This window comes from Podarcis pityusensis (genome assembly GCF_964106645.2).
Source record: "Podarcis pityusensis genome assembly, chromosome: 2".
NCBI classification, from domain to species: domain Eukaryota; kingdom Metazoa; phylum Chordata; class Lepidosauria; order Squamata; family Lacertidae; genus Podarcis; species Podarcis pityusensis.
The window spans coordinates 126,900,461-126,923,053 of NC_138029.1; the positions used below are offsets into that span (position 1 = coordinate 126,900,461).

Below are 22,593 nucleotides of genomic sequence, written 5' to 3' on the forward strand. Positions count from 1 at the left end.
GGGTCCCTTTACCTTTACCTCTTATCCTTTGGCATAGAGTTTGGCCTGTTTGTCCAGTCGTGACCCTACAAAATCTGAAGATGACATTTAAAAAAGCCTGGGTAGTTCAAAGAAGCCTGGCCATTGCTTAAAAAAGCTTGACGAAATGAAGAATATTCACAGAGAAAACAGTTGATATCCCTCCATTCAGGATTCATGGTGAGGATGTTGGAATCCCAGATGATGATGATAATGATAATGATAATGATAATGATAATGATAATGATAATGATAATGATAATGATAATAATAATAAATTATTTGTATTCCGCCCTTCCCGGCCAAAGCCGGGCTCGGAGCAGCTAACAACAGGTAAAAAAAGCACAGTGTACATAAAATCACACAGTCAATTAAAATACATTTTAGAATTAATTCAGAATCGTATTAAAAGCAACCACCAGGTTAGAATTCTAGGATGATTACAGAAGGAGAGAGGTGGTCAGACTGTGCCTTGGCCAAAGGCCTGGTGGAACAGCTCTGTCTTGCAGGCCCTGAGGAAAGGTGTCAAGTCCCGCAGGGCCCTAATCTCTTGTGACAGTGTTCCACCAGATCGGGGCCAAGGCCGAAAAGGCCCTGGCTCTGGTTGAGGCCAGCCTAACCTCCCTGTGGCCTGGGACCTCAAAGATGTTTTTGCTTGAAGGCCGTAAGGTCCTCCATGGGGCAGACCAGGAGAGGCGGTCCCGTAGGTACAAGGTTCCTAGGCCGTATACGGCTTTAAAGGTTAAAACCAGCACCTTAAACCTGACACTGTACTCCACCAGGAGCCAGTGCAGCTGGTACAGAACTGGGTGAATGTGATCCTGCTGTGAGGACCCCGTAAGGAGTCTGTCACGGGGCTGCCAGGGAATGCCCCAGAGCTGAGGGAGGGGGAAGAACAAGAGCCATTAGAAAAGACAGGAGAGGGAGAGGAGGACAAGTAAGCGGAAGGAACTCAAGCGGCGCGGATGCTCCCGGATGCTGGAGACCATCAACACCACTCGACCAGTTCAGAGGGAGGACAGAGAGAGAGAGTCAATGCCCACTCCTTCAGCACAGGACAGAAGGGGGTTAAAATGTAGGGAATAAAGGAGGCGCTTGGGGCTTCCCAAGCTCCTCTGCTGGAGGAGGAGCCAAAAGCTCCCACTGCCTGGATCTGCTACCGAGGATTCAAATGCATGAAGCTATGTCCTGTACCTTGTAAATATGTATGTAAATAAAGACTGTAAATATATCTCTGAGTGAGCAGAGGTATTTCTTGCGAAACGCTTCCAGACCCACCAGAGTCCTGCCTTAGCATTCTGTACCTGCTGGAGTTTCTGGGTCAGTCTCAAGAGCATCCCCACGTAGAGTGAGTTACAATAATCAAGCCTGGAGGTGACTGTCGCGTGGATCACAGTGGCTAGGTCAGGGCGAGAGAAGTAAGGAGCCAACTGCTCAGCTTTTCATCTCCATCAAAAAAGCGAAGTAAAAAAATATTCCTTCTAGTAGCACCTTAAAGACCAACTAAGTTAGTTCTTGGTATGAGCTTTCGTGTGCATGCACACTTCTTCAGATACACTGAAACAGAAGTTGCCAGATCCTTCTATATAGTGAGAAGGTGGGGAGGGGTATTACTCAGAAGGGTGGTGGGAATGGGTGATTGGCAGATAGCTGGGATGAGCCTGTTGACGACTCTTAACGACTGCAATAGGTCTTACAGGAAAAGGCAAGGGGTGAGAAGGTGAGAAATGGCTTAGTCATGTATAATGAGATAAGAATCCAATGTCTTTGTTCAAACCAGGTCTCTCCATGGTTTTAAGTTTGGTAATGAGTTGCAATTCAGCAGCTTCTCTTTCCAGTCTATTTCTGAAATTCCTTTGTCGCAAAACAGCTACTTTGAGATCTTGTATAGAATGTCCTGGGAGATTGAAGTGTTCTCCTACTGGTTTCTCTGTTTTGTGATTCTTGATGTCTGATTTGTGTCCGTTTATTCTTTGGCGTAAGGTTTGGCCTGTTTGTCCAATATAGAGAGCTGAAGGACACTGTTGGCATTTGATGGCATACACAATGTTAGACGATGAGCAATTAAATAGTCCCGAGATGGTATGTGTGATGTTGTTGGGGCCAGTAATGGTGTTGTCCGGGTGTATGTGGCAGCAAAGTTGGCATCTGGGTTTATTACAGGCTCTGGTGCCAGTGTCGGTGTTAAGTCTGGTTGTAGTATTATTGTGGGTTAGGAGTTGTTTAAGATTGGGTGGCTGTCTGTAGGCAATGAAAGGTCTTCCTCCCAGAGCTTGAGAAAGAGAACTGTCATTGTCCAGGAGAGGTTGTAGATCTCTGATGATGCGTTGTACTGTTTTAACTTGGGAGCTGTATGTGATGACTAGAGGGGTTCTGTTATTTTCTTTTTTGGGTCTGTCTTGCAGCAAGTTCTCTCTGGGTATCAGTCTGGCTCTGTTGATCTGTTGTCTAACTTCATCTGCTGGGAGAGACCTGGTTTGAACAAAGACATTGGATTCTTATCTCATTATACATGACTAAGCCATTTCTCACCTTCTCACCCCTTGCCTTTTCCTGTAAGACCTATTGCAGTCGTTAAGAGTCGTCAACAGGCTCATCCCAGCTATCTGCCAATCACCCATTCCCACCACCCTTCTGAGTAATACCCCTCCCCACCTTCTCACTATATAGAAGGATCTGGCAACTTCTGTTTCAGTGTATCTGAAGAAGTGTGCATGCACACGAAAGCTCATACCAAGAACTAACTTAGTTGGTCTTTAAGGTGCTACTAGAAGGAATATTTTTTATTTTGACTATGGCAGACCAACACGGCTACCTATCTGTAACTAAAAAAAGCGAAGGTTCATCACACAGAGCAGGGCTCAGGAAGGTTTACCTTGCCTGGGTCGGTTCAGCCCTGCGAAGATCCCGCCATGGTCTGGATCGCTCATGTGTCTGCGTCTGATTTCCGGCACCACAGAAGCGAGTCCCCGCCCTGGACTGGTTTAGCGCAGCACGCGGGGACTCGCTGAGCGGGCAGCTTGGTTCGGGGGTGGCTTGTGGCCCACTTAAATGACCCCCATGGGCTGCAGGTTGCTGACCCCTGACAGAGGTATGTATGGAATTTCAAAACTGATTTTATGATCCAACAGGGAGTTTTACTGAGAGGGTCCATGATCCTACGATTCTCCTCCTTTACTTCCTTATGCAGAGCTCTTTGGACAGGATCCATGCCTTGTCTGTGAAACCTACACGCCATCAGCAGTTGCCTCAATCTGATTGGTCTAAATTTAAATTTATACATAAATCACTTTCTTCAGTTTGAACCCCCTCCCGTGTTCATGAGGAGACCAACTCCGTATTGTTTCATTGGTAACAGAAGAGGAAAAGTGACTATAACTCAAACTTTATCTAAGCACAACAGCCACAAGAGCTCCTGACTAGGCATTTAGTTATGCAATGTTGAATGCTCTCTGTTCTCTCCTGTTTCCTCATTTTTTCTTCCAGTTTAAAACATTTCATGAACCCAGAACTCACACACTGACCACTAATGATGAATCGTATGTTACAGATATTTCTGCAAATAGATTCTGCTAGTTTTGAGATATACAAATGACATGAGAAGACCCAGTCTACATCAGGGGTTGGCAAGCTGTACCTCGCCTGGGCTGGCTCACTCTCACGGAGATCGCTCCGTGGGCAGGATCACATGTGTAGACACGGGACTCACCAAGCGGACGGCTCAGGGGCAGCTGAAATGACCCCCGTGAGTCGCTTGTGGCCCATGAGCCATAGATTGCTGACCCCTGGTCTACATATTTCATCATTTAGTGGTCCTATGATCCTTGTTTTTAAAAGCAAATAAAAGTTATTCCAAAAAGAAAAGAAAAAGGCAACACATGGAGGATGCAGGATTAGGATTCAGTTCCAGAAATTTGTGTACAGAAGTCTGATCCATGGAAAATGTGTAAAAGGAAGTAACCTTAAACCTAAACAGCATACAGCCTATAACTTGAATCCGTATTCATGTTAACAGAAAAAAACAACAGCACTGTTTGTTCTATTTCAGTGGAAGAAGAACCAAAACTCCTTGTTTACATCTGTTATAATAAAGTTTGTTTGCAACCTGTTTTCCCAAAGAAAACCCACGGTCGCTCGTGATTCATACTCCATTGGGATTTCGCCTGAGGGAAAGGGAAGCAGAGGGCTGGCCCAGCAGTGCCAGGGAGAGAAAGTGACGTGGCATCATTGCAGCTTCCGATCGGCTCTTCCCATTGCAAGAGCCAATCAAAAGTCACACCTCGGACGTTGAACCGACTTCCAGAACGGATTCTGTTCGACTTCTGAGGTTCAGCTGTATTCCTAACTCAAAATGCCTGCAGATTACAAAGGCGCAGGCAGGAAGCAGGTGGAGGAGCCCCAAAAAGTGCTCCCCTTCTCCATCTCCATCCGCCTGCCTGCCTCCTCCCACCCCCCCCCCCAAGCTGAGCAAGCCCTGATACCTCTCTGGCTCCGTCCATCCAGGTCCCCATCTCCACTCCCCTGGGACTCACCAGATCTCTCGGAGGTCCCTGGGAGGGAACGCTCAGAGGTTGTGGGGAGGGGTGCAGGAGACAACCTGACCAGGTCAACTGTCCATCTTCCTCCTTCCATCTTCCTTAGGTTTGCAGGATCCGTCTCTTTCATCCTTCCTGAGGAGTCAAGGAGCCAAAAAGAGCTGCAGGGTCCTGGGAGAGAGGAAGAAGCAAAGGGAGCCTCAGAGGCCCTGCAGGGATTCTCCTGCCCTAGATATTCTCCTGCCCTTTGAGAAGCACAAATGGGGCAGCCCCTTCCCAAGAGAAGCCCCATTTCTAAACATCTCCAGTGATTCCAATTTCCTCTGTATACTCCTCACCCCACTTCGTAAGGCTGGCATGGTCTGCACAGTAGTGAACTCAGAGTAGTATCTTCTTCAGCTCACAGGCAGAGGTACCTGGCCTCCCCCGAGGCAATTGAGCGAGATACTGTTGTTTACCGTCCGTCTGCGATCCCGGCAGGCTAGGTAAACAAACCCGGCGATCCTCCTCAAACATGAGCAGGACACACCTTCTGCTTCTCTCTGCTTCTCTCCCTCCCTGCATTCTCCCCAGGGAGGGGAAATGAGACAGACAGGAGTCCTTTCTACATGTTTTATTCCTGTCATTCAACAGTACATAGAAATGTGACTGTTCCCTTCAGACTCCATCAGAAGAGTCACACACTCCTCCCCTGTACTTCCAGTACAGGTCATATGACACACTGAGCTAACATCCGGTGCTCAGTACAGAGAATAGGCTCCACCTTTTCTCCAACAGTACATCTGCAAAACACAATATGCTGTTTTGCATTCTAGCCATCTGGAGCTGGCTTTTGCCTTGGTGCTTTTTCCCAACATCCTCCCCCAAAAGCATCAATTGGCAAAACATGATCCAGAGAAGAGAACAAACAGTTGTTATACATATAACAGTCCCCTGTTGTTTCAGTTCCACCCTTGGAACTCCCCACCACTGGTTTCACCAGTGTACCTCTCTGGTTGTCTGGCTTCCAAGGAATGAGTGCTTCTGCATTACCTTGGCTTGCTACCCTCTGTTGTGTCTTTGTCTCTGACTTAGACACTGCTTCAACCTGCTTTGAGTTGTTAACAATAGCAACACATGCAACAGCTACGTTAGCAAACTCTTTTGAGTACCTCTTTGGTGGTACACCCTTTGTAACTCTCTCAGACCTGCGTTTGAGGTTCTGATCCTCTGTGCTCACTGGTTCAACCTTTGGACTCTGTTGAGAACCAGTAGCAATCAGTGGTTCTTCCTTCACCTGTGAAGGTCTATCCATTGTGTGAGATTTTCTCTCAATGACTGTTACAACTGAACTCTCTGAGCTATCACTGTCATCGTCAGTACCACTGTAATCTGTGACATCAGAAAAATCATCATCATCATCTGAATTGCCACCTGTGGGAAATGTTTGTTCTACAACCCGCTCTTGCTCTGGAGCACTCTCTAGGAACTTTGTGAGAATCACCTGACCAGATTCAGACAAAATTACTCTGTAGAGACCCTTTTCATATCCCACAAAAATGCCTCTGGCATTCTTTACTCCACCTGGAGCTTCTGTTCTTACATGAGACCCGAAAACCTTAAAATAGGCAACAGAAGGTTTTCTATTGAACAGCTTCTCAAAAGGAGAACATCCCAACTCTGTTGAGACTTTTCTCAGCCACACATGAAGATAGGACGCTAGCGATTCGGCCCAATATTCATGTGGCAAATGTGAACTCAGCAATTGCGCATTCATCCCCTTTTGCAATTCTTTGTTCACTCTTACACAGACCTCCCTGTTCCACGCTTCTTGTGAAACTGCCACTTTGTGGTCTATCCCTTTTCCATCCAGGAACTTCTGAAACTTCTGTAACAGAAAAACTTGTTTGTCATCTGTGAAAAGACAATCAATGTTAGCATCATGCATATTTTTAACCTTGTCACAAAACTCCTGAAACTTTTCTAAAGTTTCTTGCAGTTTCTCCATCAAATAAACCCAAGAATAATTAGTGAAACAATCCACACACACAAGGTAAAATCGTGCACCGCCTCTAGATGGTTCTAGAGGACCAATCACATCAGCATACACCCGCTGAAATGCTCTGTCGACCTTCTTCGTCACCTTCCTGGTGCTCGCACTGGTCACACCTGCAAGAGAGATTTCGTTAGAATCAGAAGAATTACATTTCATGTAATCACTTTGATCAAAAGTCAACAAATACAGTCCATCTTTCTCTTTGGCAGTAAGAAACAGTTCTCCATCTTTGTAGATCTTACAGCTTTTAGCATCATAGGACAGTTTCAGTCCTTTCTTTGCAATCTGCGACACGCTCAGCAGATTAAATCTCAGTTCTGGAACCAGGTAAACATCACTTATAGTCAAGTTCAGACTCTCAAGATACACAGTCCCAATTCCAGTCGCTTCCAACTCCTGACCGTTGGGCTGTTTCACAGTGAAGCTTTGCTTCCTCAACGTCGAAAATAGTCCTCTGTGCGGGCACATATGAACCGTGGCGCCCGTGTCAAATATGAACGAGTTCCCAACATCTGGCGTGGTTCCTTTCGCCATCATAGCCTTTGCAGGTTTCACCTGGCACTTGGTACGGCTTTTGCCTGACGCCTGAGGCTTCGTAGAGCTGCTCTTTGCTCCTCTTGACTGGCGCGGCTTCTTACAGTTTCGCTGTAGATGCCCAGTCTGTTCACAATTGTAGCATCGGACAGCACTCAATGCTACACCATGCTCCCCAGTAGCATCAGCAGTGGGGGAATTAGAACTCTGTTCTTCCCTCCCCCTGTCTTTTTCTTCCAGTGCAGCAAGTCTGTCGTGTTCATTCAGGACCACAGCACACACTCTCTCCGCGGTCAGCTGCGCGGCCGGTAGGGAACCAAGCTGACTGGCAACAACCTTGTAGGTGCGGCTAAGGCTGTTTATCATCATGAAGCAAAACACTTCCTCCTGAAGACGGAAATTGCGTTCCACCATCTGTTGACGCAGAAACTTCATTTCTGTCAGGTGCGCTTGAACATCTCCATCAGGCGCAAGTCTCAGATTGGTCAATTTCTCAAAATACAGCAACGCTGAAGAACCAGCATCTCTCTGATGCGTTGTACGCAGCGTGTCCCAAACCTCTTTCGCATTTTCTAAATGCTGAACATGCACCAACTGATCATCTGAGACACACAGAATTATAGCAGTCCTGGCCCTCACATTCTGTGACTCCCAACCTCTGGTTGGTGCTGCAGGGATGGGGTTTTCAATTACATCAAAAAGCCTCTGATTCTGCAGCAGGGCCTTCATCTTTACAGACCAAGATGAATAATTGTCATTGGTTAAGGGAGGTGGGTAAGGCAAACCTCCCCCTTTCTTGGCATCCATCTTGAAGCCAAGCCTCCAGCTCACACTGTCAAACAAACTGTAAAATCCAACAGTTGTTTTTTCCTTTCTCACGCAGGCAAAACTGCAAATTGTTTACGCTCTTTTGCACCTGGCAGCTAAACTCTGGCTGCTATTGAAAGTCCCTTCCAAGTAGCCAAAACATTCTCTGATTTTGTTTCGCTTTCCCAGGCTGACACTCACAGTCCAGCCCCTTTGCCAGTAACTTTCCAACTTTCCGTTACCTAGCAACAATGCATTTCAATAGGACATCTTATCTTAACCACAAGAATTTGTGGAATGCAGGCCTCTTCCTCCGGAGCTTTTGTTTTCTTTGAAACGCAGCTCCGTGAACCAGGGAATTAATCTTCCTGCGTTCACACTTTTAGCCCGAAATGCAGCATACCTTGAGCTCCGTTGCTTGGAAAACACCTCTTCTTTCCACCAGCTGTCTGTGGAGCCTCTGGCTTCTTTCAGACGCTTCTCTTCCTCCTTGGAGCAGAGGATGACAATCCACCAGCCTCTCAAGCAGATGTCCGATGAATCGCAACCATCCTCTGCTACCATATGTCAGTATCTTCTTCAGCTCACAGGCAGAGGTACCTGGCCTCCCCCGAGGCAATTGAGCGAGATACTGTTGTTTACCGTCCGTCTGCGATCCCGGCAGGCTAGGTAAACAAACCCGGCGATCCTCCTCAAACGTGAGCAGGACACACCTTCTGCTTCTCTCTGCTTCTCTCCCTCCCTGCATTCTCCCCAGGGAGGGGAAATGAGACAGTCAGGAGTCCTTTCTACATGTTTTATTCCTGTCATTCAACAGTACATAGAAATGTGACTGTTCCCTTCAGACTCCATCAGAAGAGTCACACACTCCTCCCCTGTACTTCCAGTACAGGTCATATGACACACTGAGCTAACATCCGGTGCTCAGTACAGAGAATAGGCTCCACCTTTTCTCCAACAGTACATCTGCAAAACACAATATGCTGTTTTGCATTCCAGCCATCTGGAGCTGGCTTTTGCCTTGGTGCTTTTTCCCAACAATCCCATTGAACTCAGTGGGGATTATTGGCAGAACTTGGTGCAAAACCGAGTCACCGTCCTGTCCCCAAGCCTGAAAACTGCAACCCCAGAGCATGGGCAGAAAAGAGCAGAGTAGATATTACATGTAGGTGCCTCCATGCTAGGTGCTTTGTATGGAGAGCCCTATTCACAATCTTTGAGCTCTCTCATCGCAAGCCAGACAGATGGTGTAGCCGTATCCGCCTCTGTCAGGGGTTGCATGGGGACCAAATCTATACGTGGAAGCAGAGGAGCCAATGCCACATTTTTTAAATATCAGGAAACTAATACACCCCTCCTCCTTAGATATCGTCTGTGCTCATACACCATCTTCACAAGTCTCCAGTCCCAAAATGTGGCCCCCACCCTGGCATGGAAGCCATCAAAATATAGATCTTCCACATGTCCTAAATCTCTTCTGTTCTTAAGACACCAGGCATGTAGACCCTTTAAAAAAACTCCTGAGGTGAGCTTTGCACTCCTCTTCTGACAAGATTCCCAAAGGCGTAGGGTAGCTTGACAGAACTAGTCTATTTTGAGATAACACCAATTTCCATTTCTTGTTTATCAAAACCCACAGACCCTCTGCTAGATTTTCTCCCAGAAGGTTTTACAAGTACCTATCAGGATAGTAAGGATTTTATCACAGTCGGGGGGGGGAGGATTTTATGTGTTCCATGTCCTCTGTTAGTAGCACAAGGCACCCAGTTATTGATAATCGCTCCTCATTTGTCCCAGGATGTTGGGAGAAGGAGTCTTTTATCCTTGCTTTAGCATTTCCTGAAAATACATCTGAAATTTGCTTTGACATTAGTTTGTCTACTTGTTTAGCCCAGTGGCGTAGCGTGGGGGGTGCCAGGGGGGCCGGCCGCACCGGGCGCAACATGGGCGGGGGGCGCGCTCGCACTAGCAGCTCTCTGCCCCTACTAAAATCCACGGGTTAGGGAGCCCGCGCTCGCTCGGCTTGGCGAGGAGGTCGCGGAAGGGGGAGAGCGAAGCCTTCTGCCGCGGGCAAAAAAAGGAGAGGAAGCCGGGTGGGCGGGCGGGCGGGCTGGCTGGCGGGGGTCTGGCTGCGCCTGCTGCTGCTTGCCTTGCCCCGGGTTAGGGGGCGCAAATTACTTGCCTTGCCCCGGGTGCTGATAACCCACGCTACGCCGCTGGTTTAGCCTGAATAGGGGAGAGACATGTGTTGTTGCATCTGGGACAGAGGAAGTGGTCTGGTTTTGCTGCTGCAGATGCAGAAGGGCTTTTCTTCTCCCTGTGCTCCCCCCATGTGCAAATCTTCCCGTCTGGCTGCAGCCTCTGTTCACAAAAGTGACTTACTCCTCAGTCTGAAGGGGGTTTCTTTGCATGCCCAGTTTTCCTTTACCCAAAGCCCCTCCCCAGAAAGGAAGGCAGCATCTAAATCCCAAGGAAGAACAGAGCTGCAGACCTCCTGCGAACTCCTCCCCTCCCTGGCTTGGCAGAGAGGACAAGGGAGGACCAGTGTGGTGTGGTGGTTAAGAGCGGTGGACTCGTAATCTGGGGAACCGGGTTCGCGTCTCCGCTCCTCCACATGCAGCTGCTGGGTGACCTTGGGCCAGTCACACTTCTCTGAAGTCTCTCAGCCCCACTCACCTCACAGAGTGTTTGTTGTGGGGGAAGAAGGGAAACTCCTGAAGGGGAGTGAAAGGCGGGATATCAGATCCAAACTCCTCCTCTTCTTCTCTCTTCTCCCCCCACCGTGCATGATCTGAACAGGGACCCCAATCTCCCCATTGCACTCTGGGGGGGGGGGGGGAGAGAGAGGAGACTCACCGGATTCCAGGAGGGGCCCCAAGGAAGCTTTTGCAAAGGAGAGAAAACCAAGCCACCTCCTCTCCGCTTGTAGGAAGGGATGTGGGAGGGAGGGAATTTAGCCATGGAGGACCTTGACCCCCCTTCACTTCCTGTCCTCTCTAGGAATCCAGCTTTGCTCCTTTTAACCCTTGCAAAGCCGAGGGCACCCCTCCCTCTCCGCAGTTTTCCTGCTTCTGCGCCTGCGCTCAAGGGGCCGCTCCCGTCTGTGCCAAGGACTCTGCCCCAAGGAGCCCACATATGATCCAGACTAACCGAAAGAGAGACGGGGGTGGTCATGGGGGGTTACCTTGGCTCTCCCCCTCCTCCAACATAGAGGCTCCTGAATCCCAAGGAAAGGCTGGGAGGGAGAAGAGGCTAAAAAATGGCTCCATCAAGACACCCCTCAAAAAAACAAAACACCCTCCCGATCAGCGAGTGGGGGGAAGAATGGAGGGGGGGCTCCCCAGCCAGGAGATCCCCCCCCCCGAAAATAATCTCTGCAGCCCAGGAAGAGAGACAGATGAGGAAGTGTCCCATGCGAGGAATGAAACAGACACGCCATCCTGGGGGGGGGGGGAGGTGTGGAAGCCCCCCCCCCGTAAAAGCACCACAGGCAGGAAAGGCGAAGCCCACTATTGGGAGGGAGGGAGAGGGGCACATGCCGCTCACGGGGCAGCCCCCCACTCTGGGACTCTTTCCCCCCTTCCCAACTCCATCCCTTCCCTGCCTTTCCTGTCAGAAAACCAGTTTATACTGGGCTCTCAGAATCATTTGACCCCATTTCTCACCCCAGAGCAGGACCAATCAGAAGCCTCTCCATTTGAGAGCTGGCCAATCCCCTTTCAGATTCCCCTGGGCCTCATCCTCTCCTTTGCCAGGTTTCCTGAGGGAGTTTCCCTCCTGAGTTTCCCTCTTGGCTGCTCCCCCTCTCAGCTTCTCCTTCATTTCTCCTTCTCTTAATGCCCCCCCCCAATGTCTGGGGAAGGGAAGAGTTTTTGGGCAGCTGCTGTTAGGATGTTTCCGTTCCACCTTAAAAGGGAGCAGGCTATGAGTCACAGAGTCTGCGTATTTCCTGTTCACAGGATGTTTATGTTTTCTGTTGCTTTCGTTTTCTCTCTCTGTGTGTTTGGAGACACTGACGCAGGCAGTCATGTTTTTCTGTGTTCTGATCAACGCTGAATAAACTTGTAAATAATGCTGTCTTGAGTGCTACTTTGGCTGTGCATTATCTGCTGATAGAGTGTGCATGAGCTCTGGAATGTGGCAAGCTAATTTCTGGAAACTCGTGTCGCTAATTGCTGATACTGCGTGACTACGGGAGATCGATGGATCGTCCGGCAGCCGGCTTGGGGGCCATGATGGACTTTGTCTCCCTGGCAGTATCCCAACAGCTGCATCCCCCCCCCCCCATGGCCAGGCAGGCCCAGGAGGAGCCCACGGAGGCGGCAGGGCCAGGAGAAGGGGTTTCCCACCCTTTGCCGAAAAAGGCGGGAACGCCATTTTGTTTTTTCCCGGAGGCCCCAGCCGCTCCCAGAGACGTCATGGCTCCCTGTGGACCTCGGGGGTCTCACGCTCTCAGGGGTCTCTTCTCCCAGCGAAGGAGGGTGGCAGCTTCGGGGGCCAGCGCTCATGGGGCGTCCTCAGCCGCCTTCCTGCCATTATGGCTTTGCCTCCGCAGAGCAGCCCTGCTCCTCGCCAGACGCCTTCTTGCTCCTCAGGATCCCAGGAGCCCTTTCTGGACGGACCTCGATTATTCTTCCCCCTCAGGCGGTAGTTCAACAGGAGAAGTCGCTTCCACTCCAGATTCCTGCAGGTCTCAGGGGGCCACTGGAACCCAGTGGGGAGACTAAGGGGAACTGGCTGAACTGGGGTCCTCCCAGTCCAGCCCAGAGAATAAAGAGAGGGAGCTCTCAGAAGAGGAAGCCATTGCGGAGAAGAACCAGACTTGGCTGCTCTCTGCTGAGGGTCTCCTGCCTTTCTTCAAGGCTTCCTGGGGGTTGCTATGGCCAGAGAAAGAGGCAGGCCCCCCACCCTGGGGGGCAGCCAGATCTCTTCCTTTTGCCATGGCTAGGCCTGCCTCAGTTTCCTTCCCCAAGGCCTTGGAGGAACCTTGGGGTGCGGAATGATAACCCCAAAAGGAGCTTAGGTTCCTGGCCAATGGGGAAAGGAACATTATATTGCATCTTTCCAGAGGAGTCCAGGCATTGCCTCCAAGGTCCAGGGACTGATCCGCCCTGGCTTCCTCCTCCTTGGAGGTCCCTCCTGGAGAAGGGGTCCCAGGTCTCTATGGGGGGAACGGGGAGAAGCGTCCCTGAGGCCTGCATTCGAGGCCAATGCTTTTCCTTTTACACCCCGGCCACCTTCCCTCTGGTGTTTATGTGAGCTCTAGAGATGGGATCACATACAGATCCTCCCCTTTAGGGATTCCTGCTCCTTCCTTTCCCAGGGAAGCAGCCTCTCTGGCATGTAGGGGGAGGTGGGGCACATTGATGCAAGGGACACATTGATACACCAACAATATTTCAGTTTCGAGAAACACGTCTATACATGTGTGAGTACAACAGTTGTGACCACGCTGCCCACCAGTTAGCTGCTGGCGTTTGTCAAGATAGGTGTGTTTTTAGTGCAGCCAAATGAACAATTATGAGAAATGTAAAAGTGTTCCAACGCTGTTTTAAATCCTTAAGATTTATTAAGACCAAGTAAGTTATTCCACTCAGTAATCAAGATTACACGTGATTTTTAAATAAATTCAGTGGTTTTATTAATAAATGTTAATTTTTTGAAAATGTCTGTTGGGGCACTTTTAGATACACTAAGACATGGGGCACATTGATACGTATAGAAGTGCCCTGCTAGTGTACAATTTTTGATGTTCCCAATCCTGAAAATATAAATGTTGGAGATTTCCTACTCATTAAATTTGGAAAGAAAAATACTGTTGTTTACTACAAGAGCTACTGTGGTGTACTGGTTAAGAGCGATAGACTCGTAATCCGGGGAGCCGGGTTTGCGTATCCGCTCTTCCACATGCAGCTGCTGGGTGACCTTGGGCTAGTCACACTTCTTTGAAGTCTCTTAGCCCCGCTCACCTCACAGAGTGTTTGTTGTGGGGGAGGAAGGGAAGGGAGAATGTTAATTGCTTTGAGACTCCTTCAGGTATTGATAAAGCGGGATATCCGTGTGCCGGTAGCGTGACAGAGACTTGGTTGGTTGAAGCAGATGGACCTGTCCTTGCCGCTGCTTGTCCATCGCGTTTCTCTTATGCACAGCAACCCTTTCAGCTGATTCCCTGGTGGCCTGCTGGAATGTGGAGTTAACCAGGGCTATCGACTGTCTGGCTCTAAAGCGCCCTATTTGATTGAATGGCGTGCGGACAGCCCTGTGGTTTTCCTTAGAGCTGAGGGCAATGAAAGAATGGCTGAGACCTCTAGAGCACAAGTGGCGGAAAACTCATTCTGAATCAGAATAGACACGGTTTACAGCTCAATGTCAAGCCTACCAAGTGGCAATAGTGACGGTAAAAGGGACCGCCTCTATTGCATCTGCAGAAAACAGCAGCAGGAGACTCTTTCAGGTGGTTCGTAATTTAACAGAACCACCTGCGCCATCGGGACCTGAAAAGGCCCCCAAGATCTCCTGTTATTATTTTGCAAAGTTTTTTTGCAGATTCACTCAGATTCAGAAGGAGGTAGACTCCACTGTGGGAGCAGGGACAGGGTGAGAGTGCTAGAGTCCTGTCTAGTCAAGCTGCATGAGATTGATTCCAACCTGTTACCTCTGAGGATGCAGACAGGCTGACTGGACAAGTGAAAGCAACCACATGTCTCCTTCATCCTTGACCATCCTGGCTCATAAAAGCGAGCCAGGAAGGGCTGGGCGATGGGCTCTGTGGGGTGGTGAATGCTTCCCTCTGCGAGCGAGCCTTCCTAGATCCACTGAAAGGGGCAGTTATTAAATCGCTTCTTAAAAAACATCTTTAGACCCGGCTAATATGGCCAACTATCGCCCAGTCTCAGATCTTCTATTCTTGGGCAAAGTGATAGAGCAGGTGTTTGCTGGACAACTCCAGGCACGCATAGAGGATGTGAACCATTTGGATCCCTCCCAACCAGGGATTCAGGCCTCATCATGGAACTGAAACTACCTTGGTCGTGTTGGTCAATGATGTCCGACATACTAGGGACAAAGGTGAAAGCTGTTTCCTAGTTCTGCTGGATCTATCAGCGGCCTTTGATACCATCGACCATCACATGCTTCTCAACCACCTAGAGGAACTGGGAGCAATGTTATACAGTAGTTCCGCTCCGTCCTCCTGGGCCGTGTCCAGAAAGTGGTGTTGGGATCCTTGGTTCTCACTTGTGGGGTGCCTCAGGGTTCCATCCTCTCCCCCATGCTTTTCAACATCTATATGAAGCCACTGGGAGAGATCATAGGGGATTAGGGCAGGGTGTTCATCAGTATGCAGATAATACCCAGCTCTACCTCTCTTTTACATCAGAACCAATGAAGGCAGTGAATGGTCTGTGTGAGTGTCTGGAGGCAGTTGGAGGATGGATGGCGGCTAACAGATTGAGGTTGAATCCTGACAAGACAAAAGTACAATGCGACCCTTCTCTGCAGAGGGGAAGGGTCGTGGAGAAGTCCAGTTGCACCAGGAAGTGATCTGACCATGGCACTTCTTTCATTTCGCTTTTACTTAGTGTCAGATCACCAACATCCATAGAGGTAAACACCAGGTCCAAGGCATGTCCGCGGCTATGGGTTGGGCCAGATGTATTCAGGGACAGCCCCATGGAGGCCATGCTTTCCACGAAGTCCTGAGCGGCCCCTTGTAAGGTCATGTCGGCATGGATGTTAAAATCCCCTTGGACAACCAAACTAGGTGTCTCCAGGAGAACATCCGCCATGACCTGAAGTAGCTCAGCCAGAGAATCCTTGGTGCAGCGTGGAGGTCAATACACCAAAAGGAATCCTGTACTGCCCCTATTGCCCAACTTCCAGAACATGCACTCAGAGAACTGGGTCTTCCCAATAGGACGCCTGGTGCAAACTAGTGACTTCCTAAAACTCACTGCAACCCCCCCTCCCCGCCCACAAGGCCTGGGTTGCTGTGCGTAAGAGAAACCTGGTGGACAAGCAGCGGCAGTGTCTGGAGGCGGTTGGAGGATGGATGGCACTTAACAGATTGAGGCTAAATCCTGACAAGACAGAAGTACTGTTTTGGGGGGACAGGGAGCAGGCAGGTGTGGGGGACTCCCTAGTCCTAAATGGGGTAATTGCCCCTCAAGGACCAGGTGTACAGCCTGGGATTCATTTTGGACTCACAGCTGTCCATGCGGATGCAGGTCAATTCTGTGCCCAGGGCAGCTGTTTACCAGCTCCACCTGGTATGCAGGCTGAGACCCTCCCTGCCCGTACTGTCTCGCCAGATTGCTGCATGCTCTGGTTATCTCCCTCTTGGACTAGTGCAATGCGCTCTGCGTGGAGCTACCTTTGAAGGTAACCTGGAAAATACATCTAATCCAGAATGTGGCAGGTGGACTGGTGACTGGGAGTTGCCGCCATATAAGACCGGTCCTGAAAGACCTACATTGGCTCCTAGTACATTTCCCTCACTGCGAGAAGTGCGGTTACATGGAACCAGGCAGAGGGCCTTCTTAGTGGTGCTTGATGCTTCTTCACGGATCAGTGCCTTGTCGTGGCGAAGGGGCTTAAATAACTCAGAGAAACTATGAGCTAGGAACCTGAAATGTAAGAAACACCAACCTTGGTAAGCTGGATGTGGTCAAAAATGAGATAGGAATAATAAATATTGACATCCTGGGCATCACTGAACTAAAATGGACGGGAACGGGCAAATTCAGTTCGAATGACCATCGTATCTACTAATGTGGGCAAGAATCCCATAAAAGAATCCCAGCTGGAAAAAACTGGGGGCTGTTTTTGTCCCGGTTGGAGTTTCCTGGAACTGGCACCGTGAAGCAAGCCTCTTCAGAGACGGAAGAGAAAAAGCAGATAGACTGTGAGCACAGCGGCTGCCGAAAAGTGAAAGTAGGCTGCCTGGAACGTTTGTGCAGCTGCCAAGTAGCTTGAACAGAGAAGCTTTGATTTATGACTGCTTCTGAGTGTTCTTGTTTCCGTTTAATCTCTGGGGCAGAGACTGAGCAGGAACGGATCCCATTCCCTAAGTTTCCTTGGAGGGAACTGGGAGGAAGAAATCCCATCCCCTGAGTTAGGGAAATGGGGAAGGTAAAGGACAAAAGTGGTAAGGACCTAACAGAAGCAGAAGACATCAAGAAGAGATGGAAAGAATACACAGAGGAAATAATCCAGAAAGATATGGATGTCTCATACACCCCGGAGTAGTGTGGTTGCTGACCTTCAGCCAGACATCCTGGAGAGTGAAGTCAAATGGGCCTTAGAAAGCACTGCTAATAACAAGGCCAGTGGAAGTGATGGTATTCCAGTTGAACTATTTAAAATTTTAAAAGATGATGCTGTTAAGGTGCTACACTCAATATGCCAGCAAGTTTGGAAAACTCAGCAGTGGCCAGAGGATTAGAGAAGATCAGTCTACATCCCAATCCCAAAGAAGGGCAGTGCCAAAGAATGCTCCAACTACCGCACAATTGCGCTCATTTCACATGCTAGCAAGGTTATGCTTAAAATTCTACAAGGAAGGCTCAAGCAGTATGTGGACCGAAAACTCCCAGAAGTGCAAGCTGGATTTAGAAGAGGCAGAGGAACCAGAGACCAAATTGCAAAAATGTGCTGGATTATGGAGAAAGCTAGAGAGTTCCAGAAAGACATCTACTTCTGCTTCATTGACTACGCAAAAGCCTTTGACTGTGTCGACCACAGCAAACTATGGCAAGCTCTTAAAGAAATGGGAGTGCCTGATCACCTCATCTGTCTCCTGAGAAATCTCTACGTGGGACAAGAAGCTACAGTTAGAACTGGATATGAAACAACTGATTGGTTCAAATTTGGGAAAGGAATACGACAAGGCTGTATATTGTCTCCCTGCTTAGTTAACTTATACGCAGAATTCATCATGCGAAAGGCTGGGCTGGATGAATCCCTAGCCGGAATTAAGATTGCCGGAAGAAATATCAACAACCTCAGATATGCAGATGACACAACCTTGATGGCAGAAAGTGAGGAGGAATTAAAGAACCTTTTAATGAGGGTGGAAGAGGAGAGCGCAAAATATGGTCTGAAGCTCAACATCAAAAAAACGAAGATCATGGTCACTGGTCCCATCACCTCCTGGCAAATAGAAGGGGAAGAAATGGAGGCAGTGAGAGATTTTACTTCCTTGGGTTCCATGATCACTGCAGATGGTGACGACAGTAGTCACGAAATTAAAAGACGCCTGCTTCTTGGGAGAAAAGCAATAACAAACCTAGACAGCATCTTAAAAAGCAGAGACATCACCTTGCCAACAAAGGTCCGTATAGTTAAAGCTGTGGTTTTCCCAGTAGTGAAGTATGGAAGTGAGAGCTGGACCATAAAGAAGACTGATCGCCAAAGAATTGATGCTTTTGAATTCTGGTGCTGGAGGAGACTCTTGAGAGTCCCATGGACTGCAAGAAGATCAAACCTATCCATTCTGAAGGAAATCAGCCCTGAGTGCTCACTGGAAGGACACATCCTGAAGCTGAGGCTCCAAGACTTTGGCCACCTTATGAGAAGACTCCCTGGAAAAGGCCCTGATGTTGGGAAAGATTGCAGGCACAAGGAGAAGGGCACGACAGAGGACGAGATGGTTGGACAGTGTTCTTGAAGCTACCAACATGAGTTTGGGGTCATGAAGAGTCGGACACGACTAAACGACTAAACAACAACAATACTTGATTTTTTATCATGTTTTCAATAGTCTGTTGGGAGCTGCCCAGCGTTAAGAATTTTTTAAATTTTGTTTTGATTATGGCAGACCAACACGGCTACCTACCAGTATCTGTTGTTATTATTATTAGTTCTTTAAACATTCCAAGCATGGTTAGGGTTTCTCCCCTTTATGAATTCTTTGATGGGAAGTGAGACTGTGCCTCTGACTGAAGCTCTTTCCACATTTCAAGCATTGATAGGGTTTCTCCCTTGTATGAATTCTTTGATGGGAAGTGAGAGCATCCTTCCGACTGAAGCTCTTTCTACATTCCAAGCATTGATAGGGTTTCTCCCCTGTATGAATTCTTTGATGAACAGCAAGTTTTCCCCTCTCACGAAAGCTATTTCCACATTCCTGGCACTGATAGGGTTTCTGACCTGTATGAGTTTTTTGATGGCTCACGAGATGGGCCCTTTGGGTGAAGCTCTTTCTACATTCCAAGCATTGATAGGGTTTCTCCCCTGTATGAATTCTTCGATGAGCAGTGAGTTTTCCCCTCTCACGAAAGCTCTTTCCACATTCCTGGCACTGATAGGGTTTCTCACCTGTATGAATTCTTTGATGAATATTGAAACTGTAGTTGTGACTGAAGCTCTTTCCACATTCGAAGCATTTATATAGTTTCTGACCTGTATGAATGCTTTGATGGGAAATGAGATTGGCCCTGTTAGTGAAGCTCTTTCCACATTCAAGGCACTGAAAAGGTTTCTCCCCTGTATGAATGCTTTGATGGGAAGTGAGATTGTTCCTATGAGCGAAGCTCTTTCCACATTCATAGCACTGAAAAGGTTTCTCCCCTGTATGAATTCTTCGATGGGAAGCGAGTAATCGACTCTCACTAAAGCCCTTTCCACATTCAAAGCACTCATAGGGATTCTCCCCTGTATGAATTCTTCGATGGGAAGCGAGTAATCGACTCTCACGAAAGCTCTCTCCACATTCCAAGCACTGATAGGGTTTCTCCCCTGTATGAATTCTGTGATGGGAAGTGAGCTCTGACCTCAGTCTGAATCTCTTTCCACATTCCAAGCACTGATAGGGTTTCTCCCCTGTATGAATTCTTTGATGGTAAGTGAGACCGTGCCTCTGTCTGAAGCTCTTTCCACATTCCAGGCACTGATAGGGTTTCTCCCCTGTATGAATTCTATGATGGAAAGTGAGCGCTGAGCTCTGTCTGAATCTCTTTCCACATTCCAAGCACTTATAGGGTGTCTCCCCTGTATGAATCCTTTGATGGGTTGTCAGATTGCTCCTCTGACTGAAGTTCTTTCCGCATTCCAAGCACGGATAGGGTTTCTCTCCTGTATGAATTCTTTGATGGGAAATGAGAGAATCCTTCCGACGGAAGCCCTTTCCACATTCCAAGCACTGATGCAATTTCTCTCCACTGTGAGTTCTTTCGTGTGAAGTAAGGCTATGCCTCCGAATGAAGCTGTGTCCTTGATGGGAGGTGCACTGGGAGCTCTGACGGATGTTCTCTCCATACCCCGAATATTGATTTGGCTCCTCCGCTATGTGGATTCTGTTGTGATCCCCTTTGTTCTTCCCTTCCAATTCATCACCATCTGCAATGAAGAGAGTGTTGAATGGTTACTTTAAATGTAAAGGTTCATCATTGTTCCACCCGATGTGTATGTCTTTAAGGGGCCAGAGCAAGGGCCAGAGCAAAATAAGGAGACCCAGCTTTACAGCTGTGAAACATAGCAGGTGCTGCTGAGTTGTATTGATTAAGCTGTGTCAGCAATTGGGTGTAGTATATAAGGAGCAGCACCTAACTCTCCCATCACCCTGGGGGATGGGTTGGTGGTTGGGTCATGTTTGTTTGTTGATGTATTTAGTGTAAATGGAGTTTTTCTTTTTCTTATTAAAACCTTGTTTAAGTTATTTTTGAGTCCCTTTTTAATGCATGGTCTCCCCAGCAAGCTCTCTGCAGCGCTACCATACTGCAAATAGCCAACAGAGAGAAGCTAATTAGAGCCTCAGGAAGAAATGAAGCACCAGATTACTGAACGATGTTAATGAATTAAAAAATTCTTTTCCTTAGCTGCAGCAGTTCTTTGCTCCTCCCTTTCTTCTAATTACTCTCCTCATTGCTTTAGTCTTCCTGTCTCCTCTCCTTGCAAGTTTGCTGTCTTTACCTCCCCCCTCCCAGGCAGCCTTCTTTATTGCTAGCATCCCTTATCTCGCTCCGGATCGCTTGCTGATCAGTGGCTTTGTTTCAACACCCACTTCCTCTTTCAAAAAAGAAAAAGAAAAACATGATCTGCTTTTTGCCCCTGGGCAATTCGTCTCCAAGGACCATGCATTCACCCCATAAGACACACAGACATTTCCCCTTGCTTTTTAGGAAGAAAAAAGTGTCTTATGGAGCAAAAAATACGGTAATTAAAATACATTCTAGAATCAATTCAGAATGAAATTAATGGCAACCATCGGTTTAGAGTTCTATGAAGATTACAGAAGGAGAGAAGGGGTCAGACTGTCCATGATCCCAGGATTCTCCTCCTTTACTTCCTTATGCAGAACTCTTGGGTCAGGATCCATTAACATCCATGCCTTGTCTGTGAAACCTACACCCCATCAGCAGTTGCCTCAATCTGATTGGTCTAAATTTAAATTTATACATAAATCACTTTCTTCAGTTTGAACCCCCCCTCCCGTGTTCATGAGGAGACCAACTCCGTATTATTTCATTGGTAACAGAAGAGGAAAAATGACTATAACTCACACTTAATCTAAACACAACAGCCGCAAGAGCTCCTGACTAGGCATTCAGCTACGCAATGTTGAATGCTCTCTGTTCTCTCCTGTTTCCCTATTTTTTGTTCCAGTTTAAAACATTTCATGAACCCAGAACTCACACACTGACCACTAACGATGAATCGTACGTTACAGATATTCCTGCAAATAGATTCTGCTAGTTTTGAGATATACAAATGACATGAGAAGACTGGGTCTACATCAGGGGTTGGCAAGCTTTACCTCGCCTGGCCTGGTTCACTCTCACGGAGATCACTCCGTGGGCAGGATCAAGTGTGTACACACAGGACTCACCGAGCGGACGGCTCGGTTTGGGGGCAGCTCAGTTAAATGACCCCTATGAGCCGCTTGCGGCCCGTAGGACATAGATTGCCGACCCGTGGTCTACATATTTGCACCATTTAGTGGTCCTATGATCCTTGTTTTTAAAAGCAAATAAAAGTTATTCCAAAAAGAAAAGAAAAAGGCAACACACGGAGGACGCAGGATCAGGATTTCAGGATTCGGTTCCAGAAATGTGTGTGGATAAGCCTGATCCATGGAAAATGTGTAAAAGAAGTAACCTTAAGCCTAAACAGCATACAGCCTATAACTTGAATCCGTATTCATGTTAACAGAAAATAATAAACAGCACTGTTTGTTCCATTTCTGTGGAAGAAGAACCAAAACTCCTTGTTTACATCTGTTATAATAAGGTTTGTTTGCAACCTGTTTTCCCAAAGATTTTTTTTAACATATAGACACATCTCATCATATCTTTTATCTTAACATCTTCTGCTCAATTGAGCTTTGTGACTTCCTTCTATCACGTCTAATAGTTTACCAATTAATTGCATTCTGTTTTGTTTCTTTTTTCAGTTACATCAATACCTATCTCATAACATTGTTCAGCATAAATAAGTGATATTTTAATCTTACAAAGCTTCTGACAGTCCTACTCTGTTTTCCCAAAGAAAACCCACGGTCGCTTGTGATTCCTACTCCATTGGGGATTTCACCTGAGGGAAAGGGAAGCAGAGGGCTGGTCCAGCGGTGCCAGGGAGAGAAAGTGATGTGGCGTCAGCTTCAGATCAGCTCTTCCCATTGCAAGAGCCAATTAAAAGTTGCGCCTCGGAAGTCGAAGAGACTTCAAG

The 22,593-nt window shown here is 47.9% G+C and overlaps 1 protein-coding gene and 1 long non-coding RNA gene across 2 annotated transcripts in view; one reads left to right on the forward strand and one right to left on the reverse strand.

Annotated features, from left to right (window-relative positions):
* LOC308465872 (uncharacterized protein) overlaps positions 1-22,593 on the reverse strand; it is a 68,882-nt gene that overhangs the window by 23,006 nt on the left and 23,283 nt on the right. The window contains exon 5 of the mRNA XM_080986205.1: positions 4,551-4,724. Coding sequence (XP_080842331.1) covers positions 4,551-4,724 — 174 coding nt within the window. The remainder of the gene's footprint in view (positions 1-4,550; positions 4,725-22,593) is intronic.
* LOC308466292 overlaps positions 1-22,593 on the forward strand; it is a 56,911-nt gene that overhangs the window by 6,959 nt on the left and 27,359 nt on the right. The gene's annotated exons all lie outside the window — the stretch shown is intronic.